Source organism: Symphodus melops (assembly GCF_947650265.1).
Source record: "Symphodus melops genome assembly, chromosome: 14".
NCBI lineage: Eukaryota > Metazoa > Chordata > Actinopteri > Labriformes > Labridae > Symphodus > Symphodus melops.
This window is the reverse complement of record NC_136704.1, coordinates 24,594,923-24,613,653: the sequence shown is the minus strand read 5'-3', so window position 1 is coordinate 24,613,653 and position 18,731 is coordinate 24,594,923. Positions and strand designations below refer to the sequence as shown.

The 18,731-nt window shown below is 44.2% G+C and overlaps 1 protein-coding gene across 3 annotated transcripts; it reads right to left on the bottom strand.

Moving 5' to 3' along the window:
• Positions 1-7,588: 7,588 nt before the first annotated feature.
• LOC306835450 (phospholipid scramblase 1) lies at positions 7,589-12,473 on the bottom strand (the record flags this gene model as incomplete). 3 transcript variants are annotated; one of them, XM_079361989.1, is made up of 7 exons in its annotated part: positions 12,385-12,473; positions 11,635-11,725; positions 11,094-11,136; positions 10,349-10,569; positions 10,068-10,229; positions 9,381-9,542; positions 7,589-8,479 (listed from the first exon to the last, which is right to left on the bottom strand). In XM_079361989.1, the coding sequence occupies exons 2-7, from the start codon at positions 11,701-11,703 to the stop codon at positions 8,450-8,452; spliced, it is 687 nt and encodes a 228-aa protein (XP_079218115.1). In that variant the 5' UTR covers positions 11,704-11,725; positions 12,385-12,473. The 3 variants fall into 3 exon arrangements, with proteins under 3 accessions (XP_079218115.1, XP_079218116.1, XP_079218117.1); XM_079361990.1 differs by lacking the exon at positions 12,385-12,473 and adding an exon at positions 11,891-12,283; XM_079361991.1 differs by lacking the exon at positions 7,589-8,479 and having other exon boundaries at positions 9,372-9,542.
• Positions 12,474-18,731: the final 6,258 nt, after the last annotated feature.

Genomic DNA, 18,731 nt, shown 5'->3' with positions numbered 1-18,731 from the left:
AGCTGTATTTAAACACCCCCCTCCCTCAACAACCCCCATGGCTGCCAGCCCCCCCTCCTCCTCTGGTCCCCTCCCCCTGAGCACCCAGCAGTCTACGTGACCAACACTGCCCTCCTTCTCCACCCTGCCCACAAGAGACTTTTCATTCAGCCTCCTTCCTATAAAGCAAGGAATACCCCCCCCCCCACAGAATCCTATTAATGCTGCCCTGAAGTTTCTTCAACTTTCTAAATCTTTATTCACAACACTTCTCCTACCTCGACTTTTTTCTCTTCCGTAAACAGATGACAAAAAAAGCAAAACCATATGTTTCATTAAGAGCACAGGGATATGTATTTGCCTTTCTTTCTGGAGTATAAGTTCAAACATCCTGTACAGCAATCAAGCCCTATATTTAATTTAAGGAGAGCAGATCTCTTTTCAGGGGCGGCTGTGGCTCAGCGGAGCGGCACATTTTGATGTGATTTGTTGCAGTTAGACGTTTAAAGTTATAAATAAAGTTTATTCTTTCCACCATGGCAGCATGATGCTGGTTATTGTCTCAGTGAACTGATTCATCATTCGCTCTTTAAGATGTCAGAAAACAGTTTTTTCCATCGTCCGACACAACAAAGGAGAAACAGCTCAGAAATCCTGATTGTAACTGAACTTTTCTGCCAACAAACGTACCGGCTAATTATTTCTACGGTTCAGACTCACGTCCTCACCTAACAGTTGACGATGTATTAAAAAGTTGACTGATGCTGCAGATGTTTGCACTGCTTCCCGGTCCTCTACAGCACACACACACACACACACACACACACACACACACACACACACACACACACACACACACACACACACACACACACACACATAGGGGGAGCAATAAGGAGGGAAACAGACACCACACATCAAACCCAGCTTCCATTTACTGTCTAATTTCATCTCCGTCTTTGTGTCGCGCTGCTAACCTTGAAACCATTCTCTTTTTTTCTTTGGATTCATTTGAGTCCCTCAGTCTTTATTAGACCCCCACCCCCCTAACCCTAACCCCCTCCCCCCCATGCTAAAGCTGTTCCTGTCTGGTGAACACTTCGCATGGCTGTTGCTATGACTGCCAGTGCCCAGATTGTTTTCCTGAATGACATCACCGGGGGTTTTGGGGGGGTTCAAATGCAGTGGCTGTAGAAGCCACATTTTCTTTGATTTTTTTATGACATAAATTACTTCGTTCCAGTGAGGCCCTGATAAACCCTGAAAATGTGCAGCCATGCCAGAAAGCTCAGCGTATAATACTTCTCCTGGACTTCAGCCATGATTCTTTTCTTTACTGTAGCTCAGCATGCAAGAGATTTAAAAAAAAAAAAAAAAACACTGTGCAGACACATTTATGGAAATCAGTGTGTCATGAGGAAATTATCACTTCATATCTTGCTCTGTTTTAAAGACAAAAACAAATCCATGATCCCTGCCGTGATACTTGGACTAACTGAGTTAAAACAACACAGCATTAAACTAAGGTTTCCATTTGGATGAGCCTTTAGGCACGTATAATTTAGCAACCCAGTGACAGATATCGAACAGGGATTCTTTTTCCCCGTGGGTTGGTACGATAACTCTCTGCAGCTGGAAAATGTAAGTGTGGTGGAGAACCTCATAGAGCATATTGGCAGTGTGTGATAGGGATTGGGATGTGTGTTGCTTTAATTCACTGGCCCAAGTCGGGACACCCACCAAACATTTGGAAAAGCCCAGCGAGTTGTCGTCTGGATTTGATTACACCCTGACAGAATGTCCAGGAGTTATACGAGCTGCTTTATATTCCCGTTGGAGCGTTGCACTTGAAGATGTGAGATACTGTAAAGCCCCCAGAAGAAACAGGAAGCCATCTTTGCTAGGTTCAGGATTTGCAGGACTGGGACGAGTTTTAAGTCCCGGCGATGTGGTGGCACTGCTGACATTTTAATTTGGGATGCACGCGGCGTGGGTGAGAAAATTACGCTTAATTGCAGAAAAATTGGCAGAGTGGGAAGCTTGGTGACTGCTGTGGTTTGTGGGGCAGGGATGGAGAAAGCTCATTGGAACAAGAAGGCATACCTCCACATAATTATCCCCACTCTGCGTTCCTCTACCTTGGTATCTGCAGACGGTAGCAGGCTTTGGAAAGCAACCCACATGGTACGTATAGCTACATCTCATGGAGGTTAACAAGGGAGAACAGACTGTGTGGCAGCCTTTAAGCAGGTGGTGCTCTCTCGAGTCTGCATGTTCATTTGGGCTTTTTTCAGTGCCAAATAAAACACACACAAGCCTCCAGCCTGGGCAAAGCCCCTTTACCTTGCAAAAGACTCAACAGTGTTGCAGCCTCCTCATGACAGGAAGCCCTGCTGTGGAGGCAGGAGATTAAAAAAGCAAAAGTTTCAATTGGATCGAGCCGAAAGAAGAAACACAATGCATCAGGCAGACTGTAGTGAAGAGTCCAAATATTGAACAACACGCAAATACAAACAGAACTCAGCCAGTCCACTGCTTTAGCTGTTGTCTAAACTGAATTTGCGTAACAGTCAGTGGCTTGGACACACCTTGGATTTCGCTCTTTACTCCATTTTGGATGAAATCCTCTTTTTTTGTGGTGCAACCTGATGGTTTTGCAATTGCCCTGCTGGATCCGTCGGCTCCCTCATACCCGCTCGAGAACCCACAATCGCACCATGATTGTAAAAGAATGGGCTTCCATTTTTATCCCGAAGGCTTTGATCACTCCACAGCGAGCTTAATTACTAGTCCAGATCAATGGAAAGGACAGCACTCCTTTCTTCCCGTCAGCATGTCTTACTGAAAAATGAGCCTTGACGTCATCCCCATGGCTCTGTTCTGTCTACACCGGTCCCACTTATGAGGCCACAGGGCGCATCCACCGGCCCAGGGTGTGGTCTAGGGTCTGCTGAGAAGGGGTTTCATCAGCACACCGTCTAATCCAAGACTTAAGAACTTTAACAAGCACAGCAAGTACACATCCAACGTCACCATGGAGTCTGACCACAAAAAGGGAAAGAGGTCGTGCATGGATTAATTAACTTGTATCGCGGGCGGTCTTTCATCTATTGTCTCAGACTTCAAGCCTGAGCTTACGGTAAAGACTTGAGCAGTTTGAAATGCAAAGTTCAAGATGTTTGCAATTTGGAAACCAGTGTGATATTCAGCCGGATTAAATTTGCATTTCTACTGGATAGACTGGGTTTTTTTAAGGGCAGTGTTCCTCCAAGATTATAAATAAACACGCTCTATTGCCAGCCTTTCATTTGAATGTCATCATTAGGCGGCAATTTGAAAACCACAAGGCTCCGGAGAACGTAGCAGAAGTAGGTGGAAGAGCGCTGGATTCAACCTTGCATTATCCACCATCTATCATCTTCAAGAACACGTTTGTACACTGGAAAACGTAATTGTTGCATGGAGTCCATTCGCTGTCCCGACTGGATGGATGACATATCAATGGCTGTTTCTTGAATCAGACACGTCTTTGGCCTCTCAGAGGGGAACTGCCCGCTGGGGACAGGAATACACAGAAACACACTTTGAAAACACGGGAGATGGCAATGCTAAAGTGACATCGGCCAGCTGGTGGTTGCTATGGAAACGGGACAAACAACAACCACATTGAGGAACGCCGTGGTCAAAACTGAATGTTTGTTGTGTGTCAGGGGTTTCAAGGCTCGTTTTGGGAGAGGACTGACTCAGAAGTAGGTAATAGATGTGTTTTCCACTGCAGGAACTTTACCCAGGGATCAGGGACTTCAGGAAGTTCTCAAGTGTGTCACCAGTGAAGAGGACTGAAGTGCAAAAGAGCCTTCTGATCGGGAGGTGTTCTATCCTGAAAGTACGAAGACTTTTGGTCAAGTTCTCACAGCACACAGGAGACTTTACTTTATGTAAAAACACAACAAAGTCCTGCAGTGAGGTCGGAAACGCTGATGACTCTGATGAAGCTGAAATGTATCAGTCAAATTGTTTTCTATGTTGATGATCAAACCACAAAGCGTTTCACTCTTCATGCACCTGCTCTGCTTCTTCAGTGTTTTGCACGATTTAAAGCTCAGGACTTTGACACTGTAATCTGGGTCGAGTCCCGTCTTCCTCTTTGTGTTGACACCAGTTTCAAATACAAAGCTTTTGCTAAGTCTTAATTTACATTCAGGTAAACGTTTCCTGTCTGAGCATCATTTTGAGAAGAAAGCGTCTGTGAGGTCTTACATATCTGCAGTCTGCGATTTACTGTCATGAATCCAAGTATAAAAATAAATGTCCACCTCCTCTTTTTTATTTTACATCTGCTCTCTCTTCCTCCATTTGTGTGTTCAGGGTGTTTTCCTAGCCTGCGTTTGACCAGATGTTGCTTCGGTCATTCGGTTGCTCACAGCAGGTTTTAAACAAAGATACCAGAAATTCCAGATACTGAATACTGTCTTGTTTACACACTGCACTCTGTTTGTCCTGGTGGTGTTGCGCTCCAAAAAATGAATCCCCAAACACGCCTGGCTCGTTGTCCCAAATGACGAACATGTCTGCTTCAATCACAGAAGCAATAAGTTTGTTGAAGTTCATTGCTTTGATGCTTGTTTGGATGTCCTGATTTACAGACTTCAAATTCACTCCAGTGATCATTAGTGTCATGCGTTACAAAAAATGACACCATATTTTATGGGCTGCGAAGCTGTGATATGTGTTTAATTACAAGGAGAGTCAATGAAAAAGGATGTTGGACTAAAAATTACTCCCACATACTGCTGGAGATGAAGAAAACATCTGTGCTGTTCCCAGTCCACGTTCAGCCAAAAAATCACTGCAGTACTTACATTGGTGACATCACGAGTGTGTGGTCTGGGTGATTAATTGTTACCAAATGTCTCAGTGCACAGAGGAATGAACAATGCAGTTAATGTAATGCAAGCAGAAACCCCCCCCTGAGGGGAGGATTTCTTGAGAAGTCTCAACAGTCCACACAAGAAGGAACAGAGCACCGATAAACACCCGTCGCAGCCCACAGCTGTGTCTGTTAGTGGGGGGAGGTGGTCCAGTAAAGCTAATAGATATGTAGGGTCATTGGGAGGTCAAAGGTGACAGCTAGGAGACCGACCAAGCAGAAAAAACAACAGCAATAAATGTCAGAGTGTACAGCACTAAAAGAAAAGGCAGAGAGGACACGAGAAGAAAGAATGAGATGTGTAAAGGCAGGATGTGTAGATGTCTCTCCTGAGCTCCAGCACTACAACGAAACAAACTGATGTTTGGCCACGCCTCCTTTATTCTGAAGCCTCCGATGCCCAGGCTCCCTCTAAGTGCAATCGCTTCAAATCATGAGTGTGAGGAGCAAGTGATACACAGAAAGTTTGCATTCACCAGCATCAAATAAGAAATCAGTTTTAAGCTCACACTTCTGTCAAACCTGCACAATGGCGAGCGTGCAGGTTTTAAATTACAAAGAAAAATAAAAAAACAAAAACTATCTTTTGTAACTGTATTAGACTAATGACTTAAACGCACAGTATGTTGATTCCACCACGGTTGAGGGAGGCGAATCTCGGGAGTGACTCTATCCCTAACCCCGATAAAAACAGACTCTGAATTGACCGTTTAGTGCGGGTGCGTACCATGCCTGGAAATTGTTCTGGTAGTCGGTGAGGTGCCAGTTCACTTCCTGGAAACTGCGGAGGAGCTGACAGTGAAAAACTGAAATTCCCCTCGCAACAACTGTGGAGACACACAGCATGAGCTGCGTCAGACTGAACCCACGGCACAGATTTAAACTTCTCCTTCTATTCAAGCCCTTCTCTTTACTTAGTGCAAAAGTTGATCCCTCCATTGATGCCAGGCTCTTTTAAATGGTAGTTCTTCAGGTTACTCCCAAGGTTAACAGCTTGAGGTTAATGGCGAACCTGAAAAGGGAGAAAATGAAATGTTCTCACTTCCTTTTCATTTCCTCAAACCCCCCCCAAGGACATTTACGTTTGACGTAATCGCACCAATCAGTTGCTCTGCAGGCTACATTTTTTGCTGCACAGAAATTAATTCACATTTCTCAAGGACTGCCGGAGAAAATTTGCTTAAAAGGGTGAAAGAGGCAATTATACTGGCTTTTGAACTCTTAACAAGCCGAGTCCACTGGTTTAAAGCGACCGTTTATATGAGGTCCTGCTACACTTCAGATGAAAAAGCTGTATAAAGAAGGTCCACTTGTTTTCAGTGCTAAATCGTTAAACGCCAAAAGGATTGTTGATGGAAAAAAAACGAGGACTGCACAGATCACCATCGTGTTTTTATTGAAGTATTTCCATTGACTGTTAGCACAATTAAAGCTAAGCTCACAGAGTTGAATATTTACTGCATGACTAAATGATGCATTAGTTTACAGTATTAGTGCAAAAGTAGAATCTATCACGGGCTGCAAATATCTAGACTTGTTGAAACACATTCAGACTTGATTTTTGGCGTTTACACAAAATCAAACGACCTCGAGAGAATGTAGCACAGCCATCGTTTACCATCAATGCATGAAAATCCTTTTCTCAGCCACTTCAGGTTTGAGAAACAGAGCAGACTGAAATAAAATATTCAATATAGAGTATTTAAACGAAGTTTCAACATCTTTTGCTCTTCAAGGGCGAGATGGATCCTCTCAGGTCCAGGGGCGTGTCTAGGAGTGGCATGGGGCCCATTTGAAACCTTATTGGCCACCCTAAAATCCTTGACTCTGATTGGCTGTTTGCTTTGCCAGAGGTGGGGCTTATGTTGACAATGCAACGTGGGGCTCATAGTTTTCAATGTGCAGATGTTTATTTGCAGTTTTTTTTAAATACGTTGGGTGGACATATTTTTTTTCAACCCTTGAAGGATGAAGCTGAGAAGATGTAGACGTCGCCATCATCTTGTGTCACCTAAAAGTCGATGTGATTCGTGCAGACAAGAGGAGATACATAAATGCTCTTTATGCATTCACGTGTGCGCACACACTTCAGGCCACCCCTGCACAAGTCAGCGCCCCGGTTGGGTCACCCCAGTCCCACAAAGTCAGGACACGCCCCTGCTCTACGAGGTCTACGAACACTGACGCTCTGTTGAAGGCAGAATAAAGAACGGGTGACAAAGATAACATTGGAAACGTTGGCTTTTTCCAATTGGCAGTTTATAATAAATTTTTTATAAAAAATAAAAGCCTCTAAGCTTTTAAGACTTATAAATAAATAAATAAATAAATACTGAGATGACACAAGGTCGATCCCTCCCCCAGTTTTCTAAAACCACATAGTTAAACATTTGGAGACAAATGTGTTTTTTATCACGATGGTACAAAAGCTTGGATCATATCTTTGCATCAGTATTTACCTCCACGCCCGAGGAACAGATCCTCCACATTCAGAGTCTTACACTGAGGATTGTTGCACAAAGAAAATGTAATTTTAAACTCTAATTTTTTTTAAATATAAACATGTGTATAATATGATGTGCAAACCCTCCTCTAAAACAAGTTCGATCTTTTCTTATTCGTAGTATCAGGCGTGTAATTCGCAGAGCCGGCATTAGCAAACACTCTAAAACAGCAGCATGCATCAACCTGAGTTTATCCCACAGTATACAACGTCATCAGAAAGGAAACCTATGGCACGAACAGCCAATGTTTTCATCCTTATGGGCTGGTTAAGGGTTATTTCAAATGAAAATCTAGCTCCCTCTGGTGGACAAAACCGGGATCACATATCAACCCTTCAGTTACCCTTACCATAAACCCCTCCAGCAGAGATTGCAGTGGCATTATTGTTCATGGCATTAGAAACACTAGTGCACCCTATGAGAGTTCATGTGTTAGTAAAATCACACACAGGCACACTTACAGCACACGGACACACGAGCACTCACTAAGCAGTGCGCACACATCGATTTGTAACGACCTGCCGTCAAACAGAGCAAAGTATGAATCAATAAATAAGAGAAGGGAATATTTGCTGCAAACTACGACCATACATGAGTCCTTAAGTTCCTGAAAATATAGCTACACATATATTCTATAATAAATACCATCTTGACTGTAAGTAGGACACAATAACACAAGTGTGTCACACACTAATGACACAATCTACTTCATATACTGTTTAACAGCACTTGTATGCAATGTTGTTCCCTTTTAGTAACAAACGTCTCTTTGTCGTTTCTTAGGAGCTCGTCGTGTAAACACAAATAAAAAATGTCCCAAAAAAATAAAAACAACCAACCTGAGCTGCTAAGTAAGTCGTAAACAAACCTTCTTTTTCTTTGTTCATGCAAAAAATGACAACATTGACTTTCTTGAAATCATCAGTCTGAAGGTTGTTTCTGTGTCCGGGCGTTTGGGACCGGTCATTATGGCTTTGTGGCCTTGTTCTCCCAGGAATGTTGAACTGTATGCTCACATGGAGATCCGGTTTGGCTCCTAGTTAGTTGTCTCAAAGAACATGAAATCCTGCATAAAAGGAAACGAGTGTTAACATGAAAAAATACATATTATTGAAGAATATTTAAAGGTCACATATTCTCCTCCTCGTCAGGTGAAATCAGTGTCCTCGCTCCTCTTCATCATGTGTGTGAAGTGTGTTGTTGTAAATCCACTCTGATCCTGTATTTGATCATGTCTATAAACCCCTCTATTTCAGCCCTGCTCAGAACAGGCTGTTTCTGTGTCTGTAGCTTTAAATATGTAAATGAGCTGTGTCTGACCACGCCCCCTCTCTGGAAGGGCTCGGGTGTACTCGCTGCTTTCTGGCTCCATGTCCTATTGTTTACGGCGAGAAGGCAGACTCAGAGGGCAGAACAAACACCTAGCTGTGGGAGTGTCACCCACCTGGGGGAGGGGCTACTGCCCTTTGTGATGTCATGAAGGGAACATCTCCAAACGGCCTGTTTGAGCACACACTTTCTGAAAAGTGGAGCAGGCAGAAGACGGAGAGGATGGACTTTTCTCATCATTGGGGGGTTTGAGGACAGACTAGAGACACGTTAGCGTGTTTTGCATCATATGTGACCTATTAGCGGTAAACATTTTAATAAAGGTTTAAAATGTTTTCACTCCCAAATTGACTTGTGACTTGATGATTTCACGTTTCAGAAACGTGCTTTCTCAGAAAGTAGCTTTAAAAAGCTGCTGTGCATTTATTGTGATTGGGGTGGTTTTGGGTCACATTTCCCACAAACTGGAGGCTCAGCGGCGCATTAAGTGGTAGTTACACGATATTTCCGACTTTCCGAGAGCGAGGTCAAATGAGGCTACTGCATCTGAGCAGCCACACTTAGGTCATAATCACGCTCACTAAGCTGCAAGAGAATCGTCAAAACTAAAACAACAAGCTCTCTCTCTTTTAACTTACAATTAGAAAACATGCACCGATCATCACGGCCTTCATCCTCACATCCAGGTCCATGGGGAACTGGATCCCAAAGTTGTCTGTATCCGTGAACGCTTCCCGAAGAAGTCCTGTCCACTGCTTGCTGATTTTCCCGATTTTATTGACTTCATCCATCGTCAAAATCTGCAGAAAGAGTTCAAGGGGAGAGGAGAAATGCTGACGTGCACTGCATTCGGATAAGGATCATTTCCTGAACACTGTTTGGTTTCATTGGAGGGAGATCATGGAACAACTCCTAATCCCGTCCATTTACAGCGCTTTGCCAGCTGCCACAGAAACTTTGCTTTTGGATCCTCAGTAAGGACTTCAAAGCTGCTAAGGATGAACAGACAAGCTAATATCATGCTTCAGTTGCCCATCCTCTGGATCTTGGGAAAGGTCTGTATCACTGACCCAAATCCCCTTCACAGCTCAATCTAATAACAGCAGCTGAGCCGTGGAACAATGCCCCCCCTGTACGGCTCAGGAGCACGCCCTGTGCGACGGCTTCGTCCGAGAGCGGCCACCTCGCTCTGATTGGAAACACATTTCCTGCTTCAGAGCGCCGAGGACGATCCCTTACACGGAAATGTCCAGAGGGCGAGAATGTAAGCGTGTCCCGTTATGTTTTCACAAATTTAATGGATCTCTGTGTTTAGATAAACCCACCTCAAAGTCGACATCTGGAAGGCAGCTCCATCCGCAGAAAGGCCCGTGGATCTTCAGCACAGGCTCGCTGTGTTCGTTCGCTACGATGAACTTGGGCGAGAACGGGTGCCACTGCTGTATAACGTACCCCACTGTGTTACCGGGGGGAGACTGAATCTCCAGCTGAGTGAAGGATTGTGGGAGAACAGAGTGTGATTTGTTGTCATATCCGCAACAGAATGAGTATTTTAAAGAAAGTAGACCTGGACCGCACCAGGTGGAAACAAGAGGTTCAGGCTCACCTCTTGTAGACAACACGGGAAGCAGCAGGACATGCACTTCAGCGGCCTGGTGACAGTGATGACCTCTTGTCCGAAGTTGTCGAGCACATGGATGGTGAAGGAGCGCATGGGACCACAACACTGCCGGCTCAGACAGTCGTTCTCCTCCACGGCGTAGAAGACGTTCTGGCCCATGCTGTTGCGCACTTCGTACTTGTTGTTGCTCTCGAAGCCAACCAGGGCTGCGCAAAGAAACAGGAAGACGCACCGCTGAGCGACTCCAACTTTATCTCACACGAGTCAGACAGAAAAGCATGCAGCGCAAAGTGTTTGACCAAAGAGCCGACAGACATGGACGACAACAGATACAATCCTAAAAGACTAAAACAGGAAGTCAGAAAATAAAGTAAATACAAAAAAAAATATTCAAATATGTCAGAGTGAATATATTCAAATGTTGATCAAGGCTGTAAAAGGACTCCAAAGGAAAAGCTGGATTCAAAAGGTCTTGAGTTTAAAAGCACGCAGAGAGCTCGCCATTCTGACGTCCGAGGCCGCGACCTCCCGAGTTTAAAAACAGAAATGATTTAATGAGCCATCTGCAGCTTCACTGTCTTTAAGACGAGCATATGCTACTGGCAGGATCGACCAGGCAGCCCGTGACACGGACCCAGGTCTCATCAGGGTCACTTAAAAGCCTCCAAACAGACCCTGCAGAACCCCAACACCCCAGTGCTAAAGCTAAACACATCCGGATGGACTTTACCTTCAACAAGCTCCACCTTCTGTTTGATCAGGAGCTGATCCACCTGGAAAACAAGAAGACAACACACAGTATGCGTTTGTGTGTTTTAAATGAAGCAGGGACCGTAGAGAAACAAGCCGGCATGCATTCATACATTTATCAGACCCAAAGGGAGGAAATTCAGAGAGGAAGAAGATAATCACAGATCTAGAGGGGAGGAAACAACTTCAAATACTAATAACAATGCTTTTTATTTATAACACACTTCACATTTGAAATCTCAAAGTGCTTCAATTAGAGTAAAAACAATGTAAACAATATGACTCGTCAGACAGGTAAAATCAACCTATAAGCAGATAAGGGACACCAGGCAAAGCCTCACCACCACCCAGCAATCCCACCACTCCTCCAATTTCTGGATGTAAATTAAAACTGTAAGGAGAGACGAGGAACTCAAACTACCACCTGCTTATATAAATATTTTAAAGCAGCAGTAAATCCTCAAACAATAAAGAAACACACAGTGAAATAAAACACCACATTATGCATGCGTCGGTCCTACCTGCGTGAGGTACTCTAATCCTGGGGGGCAGCCTGGTATCTCAGGGTTGGGCACAGCGTACATGTTCATGGTTTCTTAACCCGAAGGAGACCTGTTGATAAAACATGAAATGTTCAAATGAGAGAAACAGCGCCACCTCGTGCTTCTTCAGAAAACACTCATAAACAAATGGAGATCTATTCGGGCGGTTAAAAAAAACACATGTCTTGGCTGTGTATTGCTGCAGTTTTTTTAAATGTAAAGGGAGCACCAACACCTTTATGTGTCCTCTGCTGCAGTGTTGGAGACAGACTGATGAGGTGGACACAAGGAGCGAGGCGGCTCGTGCACAGCCTGGAAGGGGGAGGAGGAGGAGGAGGAGGGGGGCGGATTTAGACCTACATGGTGGGTGACACAGATACTAATCTTTGCCTATATCTGGAAGTGACGAGCTTCTGACGGGAATACAGCACCGTGACAGATCCTCTCACTCCGGTAAACCAGGCGATCTGTTAACCCGAGCAGCTTTAATAAACACACCACGACCACGTATGAGAGAAACGATCTGTTCACTGCCCATGAATGATCCGTCAGCTGGTGAGCAGAGCAAACCTACGTCTGCACGCCCGACGTCTTATCGACCTACTTTTTCATTCTTGAAAAAAAAAAAAAAAAATCGAGCGCTCCTTTTAGAAGCGAAACTCAAGTGTGACATATTCCTCCTCAGAGCTTTAACACCAGCTCCACACACACATTTATTCATTTACTCACCGATATTTCACCTGCTACTCACAATAACACCAGGCCACTCCGGAACCAGCCCTGTGGAATAAACCTATAATCTCATTGGTCGACGTCATCGTACTTCCCATAGCCACGCGCCAATGACAAGCCGGTAGTACAGATGAGAAGCAGCCAGAACTGTAGAAGAAGAATGTGTCAGCATCTCTCACTCGAGTCGTGTTTTATGTTTTATTTGTATTTAAACTGAAATAACCTCCATTTTAAGAGCGTGCGAACATCTGCAGCCAGATGTGTCCTCGTGACACATCCTGTCAAAATCATCCAATCAGAGCAGCTTGTTAAGTTTCGGCTCTTTTTTGTGATTCGTTCAGAGAAAAAGGGAGCAGCAGACTTTTGAGACAATAAGGAAAAGATCCTGGGACCAAAGATTGTTTTTGTTGTCAGTTTGCAGAGTTAAACTTCCCGCTCTTTTAAAACATACACCCCCCCCCCCCCCCCCATGACTTCCTGATGTGATTGCAGATCGTGAGTTTAAGGCTCGAGGTCTGCATTGCTGTCTGTTGACATGTTGTCATGTCTTGGTCTCCAGCCCACTTTATGAAAGTCTCAGAATCTGAAGCCTTTTATAAAAGATTCAACAAGAAGATAAAACATGAGGCTTGTTCTTCATGAGGGACTGCACTTTCTGGATGATCCATAATGTGGGTTATCTACCTCAAATACACATTTTTTATTTGTTTTGTAACTGGTTGACTTTAGGTTGTGTCAGATGTTAGTAGTCACCTTTTCTTTGTTTTTTTGTTTTGTTTTTTTAAACCTCAGACGACTCTTATTTTACTGTAAAACCTGTCAGTTTATCTTTGTTTGTTTCAAAAGTTAATAAAAAAAAAAAGTTGGGGGGGGAAAAAACAAACACACAATCTAAAGTATTTTTTACTCAGTCTCAGCCTCAACAGACTCTGGATTTTAAGTCAAGACCACTGACAGGTTATTTTTTGTGATTAGATGAAAAACACTCTTTCTAAAAGAACAAACCACCTCTATTCTTTAATGATTCGATTGTTTTCCTCGGTTACGGCTGTGTTACAATCGAAGTCAGTGACATGCTCGCTGCAGAAAAGATGATGATTTTTTTAGAGATATTTATGGTCTTGGCCTTGTCTCCGTCTCGCCCTTCGCAATATATATATACAAAAACAATACGTACAGTATGGATGCTGCCCTGCTCCTATGTTGAAGTTATATTTATGCTCTCAGATGTCATGCAGTTATGTGTTGAAGCAAATTGCATGTTATGAGAGACAGTAGTTGGGTCTCTCTACAATGCATCGGGAGAGTAATTGTTTCCAGCTGCAGCCTCAAATCTGTGCACACAGGCAGAGGCACCGTACGGGTGAAGTTCTCTTGATGTGCTCGTGCGATCACATTTGGGATTATGCAGGTACAGCACTCTGCAGGGAACTGTTTGGCTTTGTTTTATTGGAAGATTGGATGAATTAGAAAGAACAAGCAGAAACCTCCGGTGCTGAAAAATGAAGCCGATGCACAGGTGAAAAATCTCGCAGTTCGCCGAGAGGCCGCTTGGGGCTGGCTGCAGAAGCACAGGAAGTCACATACACACCCATTGAAAAAAGCCTTTACAGCAGGAATTAACACGTTTACAGCCTGGTACAAAAATCGATAGTGGTCTGATAAATTACTGACATTGTGGGCAAACTGTATGGGGGGGGGGGTGAATGTTTCAATGACTCTTCAGTTTTGATATCAACGATACTACGTGTTATCTAAAGTTAGGGGCGTCGCTGTCCTGATTGACAGAGAGACGTGATTCAAAACAAACTAAAAGCTGTGTGAGGCTGCGTGCTGCTGAAGTGCATCGTTATCTCTGTCCCCTCACAGTGAAGAGGTTGCTGGTTTGAATCCCTGTCTGACAGGAGCCTCTCTGTGTGCAGTCTGCATGTTCTCCCCGTGCATGGCGTGGCTTCTCTCCGGCTTCCTCCCACAGTCCAATCACATGCTGGCTAGGTTACCTGGGTCAGTTCATTTATTTATTTATCAGGGAAAATACATTTAGATATTGTTACATCGAATTAAAGTGCAACTGATGCCATGTACATCAGACTTGTAGCCATAACTTATTTGCAGTCCTTTTGGGGAAACAAGCCACACACAATACAACGCTGTAAAACAGACATAAAAACTACAAATACAGACGGAAAGATTGCAGCAGACAGAAGACAAGCAGCAACATAGAGGCATAACAACAAAGAGTAAAGAACACACAGACATACAGCTTGATGATAATGACTAAAAGTAAGAATTAAGAACAATAACTGAGAACATGTGTTACCTCCAGGGTGGATTATTGTGATGGTCTTTGATCAGGGTCTAAAGACTCTTCACAACGCTGCAGCTCGTGTACTGACGTGATCTAGAAGGGAACACATCACTGTGTTGGCTGATGACCGTGCAATGTTGGGTTTTTGCAACAAAGCAATGAGTAAGGTCTTTCACCTGATCTGATCTAAAAAAAAAAAAAAAGTTTTGAATTAGTGTTATACAAATAAAGACTGATTGGTTGATTTAAGCTGCGTGAGTGTTTTGAACGTCTCGGGGTGCCAGAGTTGGTTTTTTTTAAGTCACAAGCCCAACAAAAGTTGTGAACATCTGGACTACAGCTTCTCCACATCTACATGATTTTACTCTTTAAAGGCTGCTGAGCAAAGTTTGAAAAAAAATCAAGAAGAAAATCCATTTCTAAGTTATGTTTCTTTGAAGCTAACAATCAGACGCTGTTGGATCATAACAGTGGAAATTAAGTCGTACTGTGACATCACCTCAGGCAGCATTAAAATCTTTACACACACACACACACACACACACACACAGATGAGTTTACACTTGAACTTTCTGAGTGTCTTATTACACTCTGTATCCACTGGAGAGCAGTGTTGAGCTAATGATGCTCAGCCTCATGGCCATTACTGAGACTAATGCACAAATGGTCTTTTTCATTGTGAAACAAAACAGCCACAAATATACACACCTGCTAAAAATACACACACACACACGCACACACACAGGAGTACACTTACTACTCTGTTACAAATGACGTGACGTTGGTGGGTCGAGGATCCTTATTTGCAAATACAAATTACCTGATTTCCTCAAGCGCTGCTGATTTCTCTGAGAAACACTAATGAGAACAAATGACGACTGGCGCCCAGATCTGCTGACACTTCAAGGCACAGACAACTAAAAAACACGTTTTAATTGATTCACGTTACGGTAATTGCCTTTGCTGACCCGACGTAGCCTCGAAAGCACGGCACAGAAAATAAGCTTTGTTATTTCTTTGCAGCACAAATGGACAGGGGAGCTTTTTTTTTTTTAGTAGTATTGTTTAGATTTTAGGAATAATTGTAGGTGTGAGATGAAGCTGTTTTGGGTTTTGTTTGCTTGTTGCATCACTCCTGCTGCCAAACCAGAACTTAAACTTATGCTCTCCGTCAACGGGATCAAAACAACGTCGTGTAAAGGCTTTGAAATGGTGGCGTTCTGTGCTCCCATCTGAATAAACAGAGCGGACAGTCAGGGGTCTTTGAACGCCACTCGGGTCCTCTTTAAGACTCCAAGAACGCACTTCCTCCCACCAGGGGTTTGTTTGTGTGTCTGTATATTTCACTACATTCTTACCTGTTTTACAATTCCTCTGTGTGTGTGTGTGTGTGTGTGTGTGTGTGTGTTCGCGTGAAGGTGGTGCTCTTCACCCGCCTGGGTAATCTTTCGTGCACTCCTAATGAGGTTGTCATATCGAGCGCATAATGAGGAGCCTAAAGATGAATGTAAAAACGCCTCCATTACACCGCTTTCATCCTCGTGTTCATTAGGTTAGCATAAGGTTACAATACATTACAGCGGTCCAAATGTTCTGCACACAAAATTGCAGGTGTCACTGTGAGGTTGTGTCTGGTAAAAGTCATTCTCACACACACACACACACACACACACACACACACACGCTAAGACAGAGACACGCTAAGTGTGCCTACTTTAAGTTCAGCCAGATTCTTCGCCTAAATCAGACTCGAGTTTTGTTTGGAGAATGTCTTCTAATGTCCAATCCTGAAATCTAACACACACACACACACACACACACACACACACACACACACACACACACATAAAGACGTCTATTGTGTGTGTGTTTTCATCCTCTCTTCATGCCCACATTTCACATTCACCCCTTTTGTTATTCTGTCTCTGTCTCCTCACCTCTGCCCATCCCTCACCTCCCTCTTTTTTTTTTTTTTTTTTTTTTTATTTCTCCCATTTCTGCACCCCTGTCAAGTGCTTTGTTTGCTGTGACTTTCCATGCGGTTATCTGAGCGCAGACAGTATGCCTCACCCTGGCACAGGACCTCAGTTTCCACGGCAACTTTATAATTGTTTTGGATGCGTTCCAAGCGCCACTGGATGCCGAGGCATTATTGATGTCAAAAGAAACATGTATGAAATGAGGAGATGTGGAGGCGTCCATATGGTTCTGTACACAGCCTCATGCGTCGCCATTTAACCGTTTTTCAATGGGAGTTTTGTGATACCGCTGAATGGATCCCACATGTGTCGCGTGATATTTCATAATTTTGATCTTTCTGTTTCACAAAAGGTATAATGGCACGCAATACGAGCCAGTGAGCTGTGCAATATTTCCCTCCATTCACGTCATTAAGTCATTGTCACAGTATGCACTGCTGGCTTGAGTGCGGCGACCTTGGTGAATACAATACGTCCATCATGATGCATTAAAAAAAAAAAAAAGTCCAGATGAACACAATCCTGCAGGAGAGAAAGGACGAGTCAGGAAAGTGTTTCACTGTCGGCCTCCGTCCCTTCAAGACGCTTTTGTTTTGACGGCGAAGGAAGCATGAGTTATCCCACCGCTTGTCACCATAACCATATTGTGACCCCCCACCACCAACCCTCCCCCATGCCCTCCAACTCTCTATCTCTCTCTCACACACACACACACACACACACACAGAGCCTGGCAGCACCTCTGAGCCATGAGCTGTGGCCACATTAACCACAACGCAGCAACACTCATTAAAATAACATATAGTGTCAACAGCAGTGTGGCCCCAGTGGATAACCCCAAAAGTGCTCCTCCTTAACTCAATCCACACACTTCTCTTTGCATCGGGGGACTTACCCTCCAAGCGGGCCGCCGCTCTCATTCCTACTCTTCGCTTGTGAAACTTTTTCCCCTCTCTAAATATATAACAGAATATGTGATAGAAGCGAAAACCGAAATGAGGCCCTGACTGATCTTTTTCCTCTGATCTCGAGCCTCCCCTCCCTCGGCTTAATTTATGACCTGTGAGGAGGAACCCAGGGAGTGAGAAGTGAGTGAGACTGGTGTGAAAGCCCTGAATAGAGCAAGGGGCAACAGGCCCTCCAAATAACACAAAAGAGGCACCACAGCTGTTTGGAGGCAACACAAGCCCCTCCGCGAGGCTCTACTGTCTTCTGCTCTGAGCTCCCAGACTGGCACTCACGCTGACTTTGGAAGCCAAGTTGTTATTTGAATACTGTAACACAATCATCACTTTGAATTTGTGGGTAGAAAACCTTCCAAGACACGGCCCATGTGTATGAAATAAAAAAAAACATACTACGACATAACGTTAGCTATTTTCCTTGGATTAAATTCGTCTCTTCGCTGTCCCCAAAATTTATGATCGACCCTTAAACAAGAGGACGACCACACGGTGACATCTGCCTTTGAACCGTTTGACGTGTGCGACGCTAGGAAACGCACAAAACAGAATTAAAGACGGAAAGATGTAAATTAGGAGCGGAGGAGGATAAATCCAAGAGGAGGGAAAGAAAAGCAGCGCAGCAGCCGATCACCTTTGGATCGTACGAGGAACCCGCTGAGCCGCAGGGGGAAAAAAAGGTGTCACCAGCCTCTGTGAGCTTGTTGTCAAGCGCCGGTTACCGACTGTCAACTGCGGCTAAAAATGATTTCAGAACCCGGGGTTAGAAGTTCAGCACGCTGTTTTCTCCCCCCCCCCCCCCCCCCCGAACTGAGGGGAGAAACGCTGTCACTACCGCCGGGGCCTGTAATAATTTATTCCCCCTCTGTACAAAACTCTGCTGCCTCTCCGTTCACTCCTGTGTGCTTCTTTAGCTAGCTAGCCACATGCTGGACACGTGTGAACTCTGAGAGCGATGGCGGCTTTCTTATAACTTAATAGTCGCCCGTATTCACCCGGATGACGGCACCAGAGGAGAGCAGAAGTTAAACCAAGAACGCCCCAAAACCAAACTGCTGTGACATTTCAAATCATCAAACTAACTAAGGAGCTGAG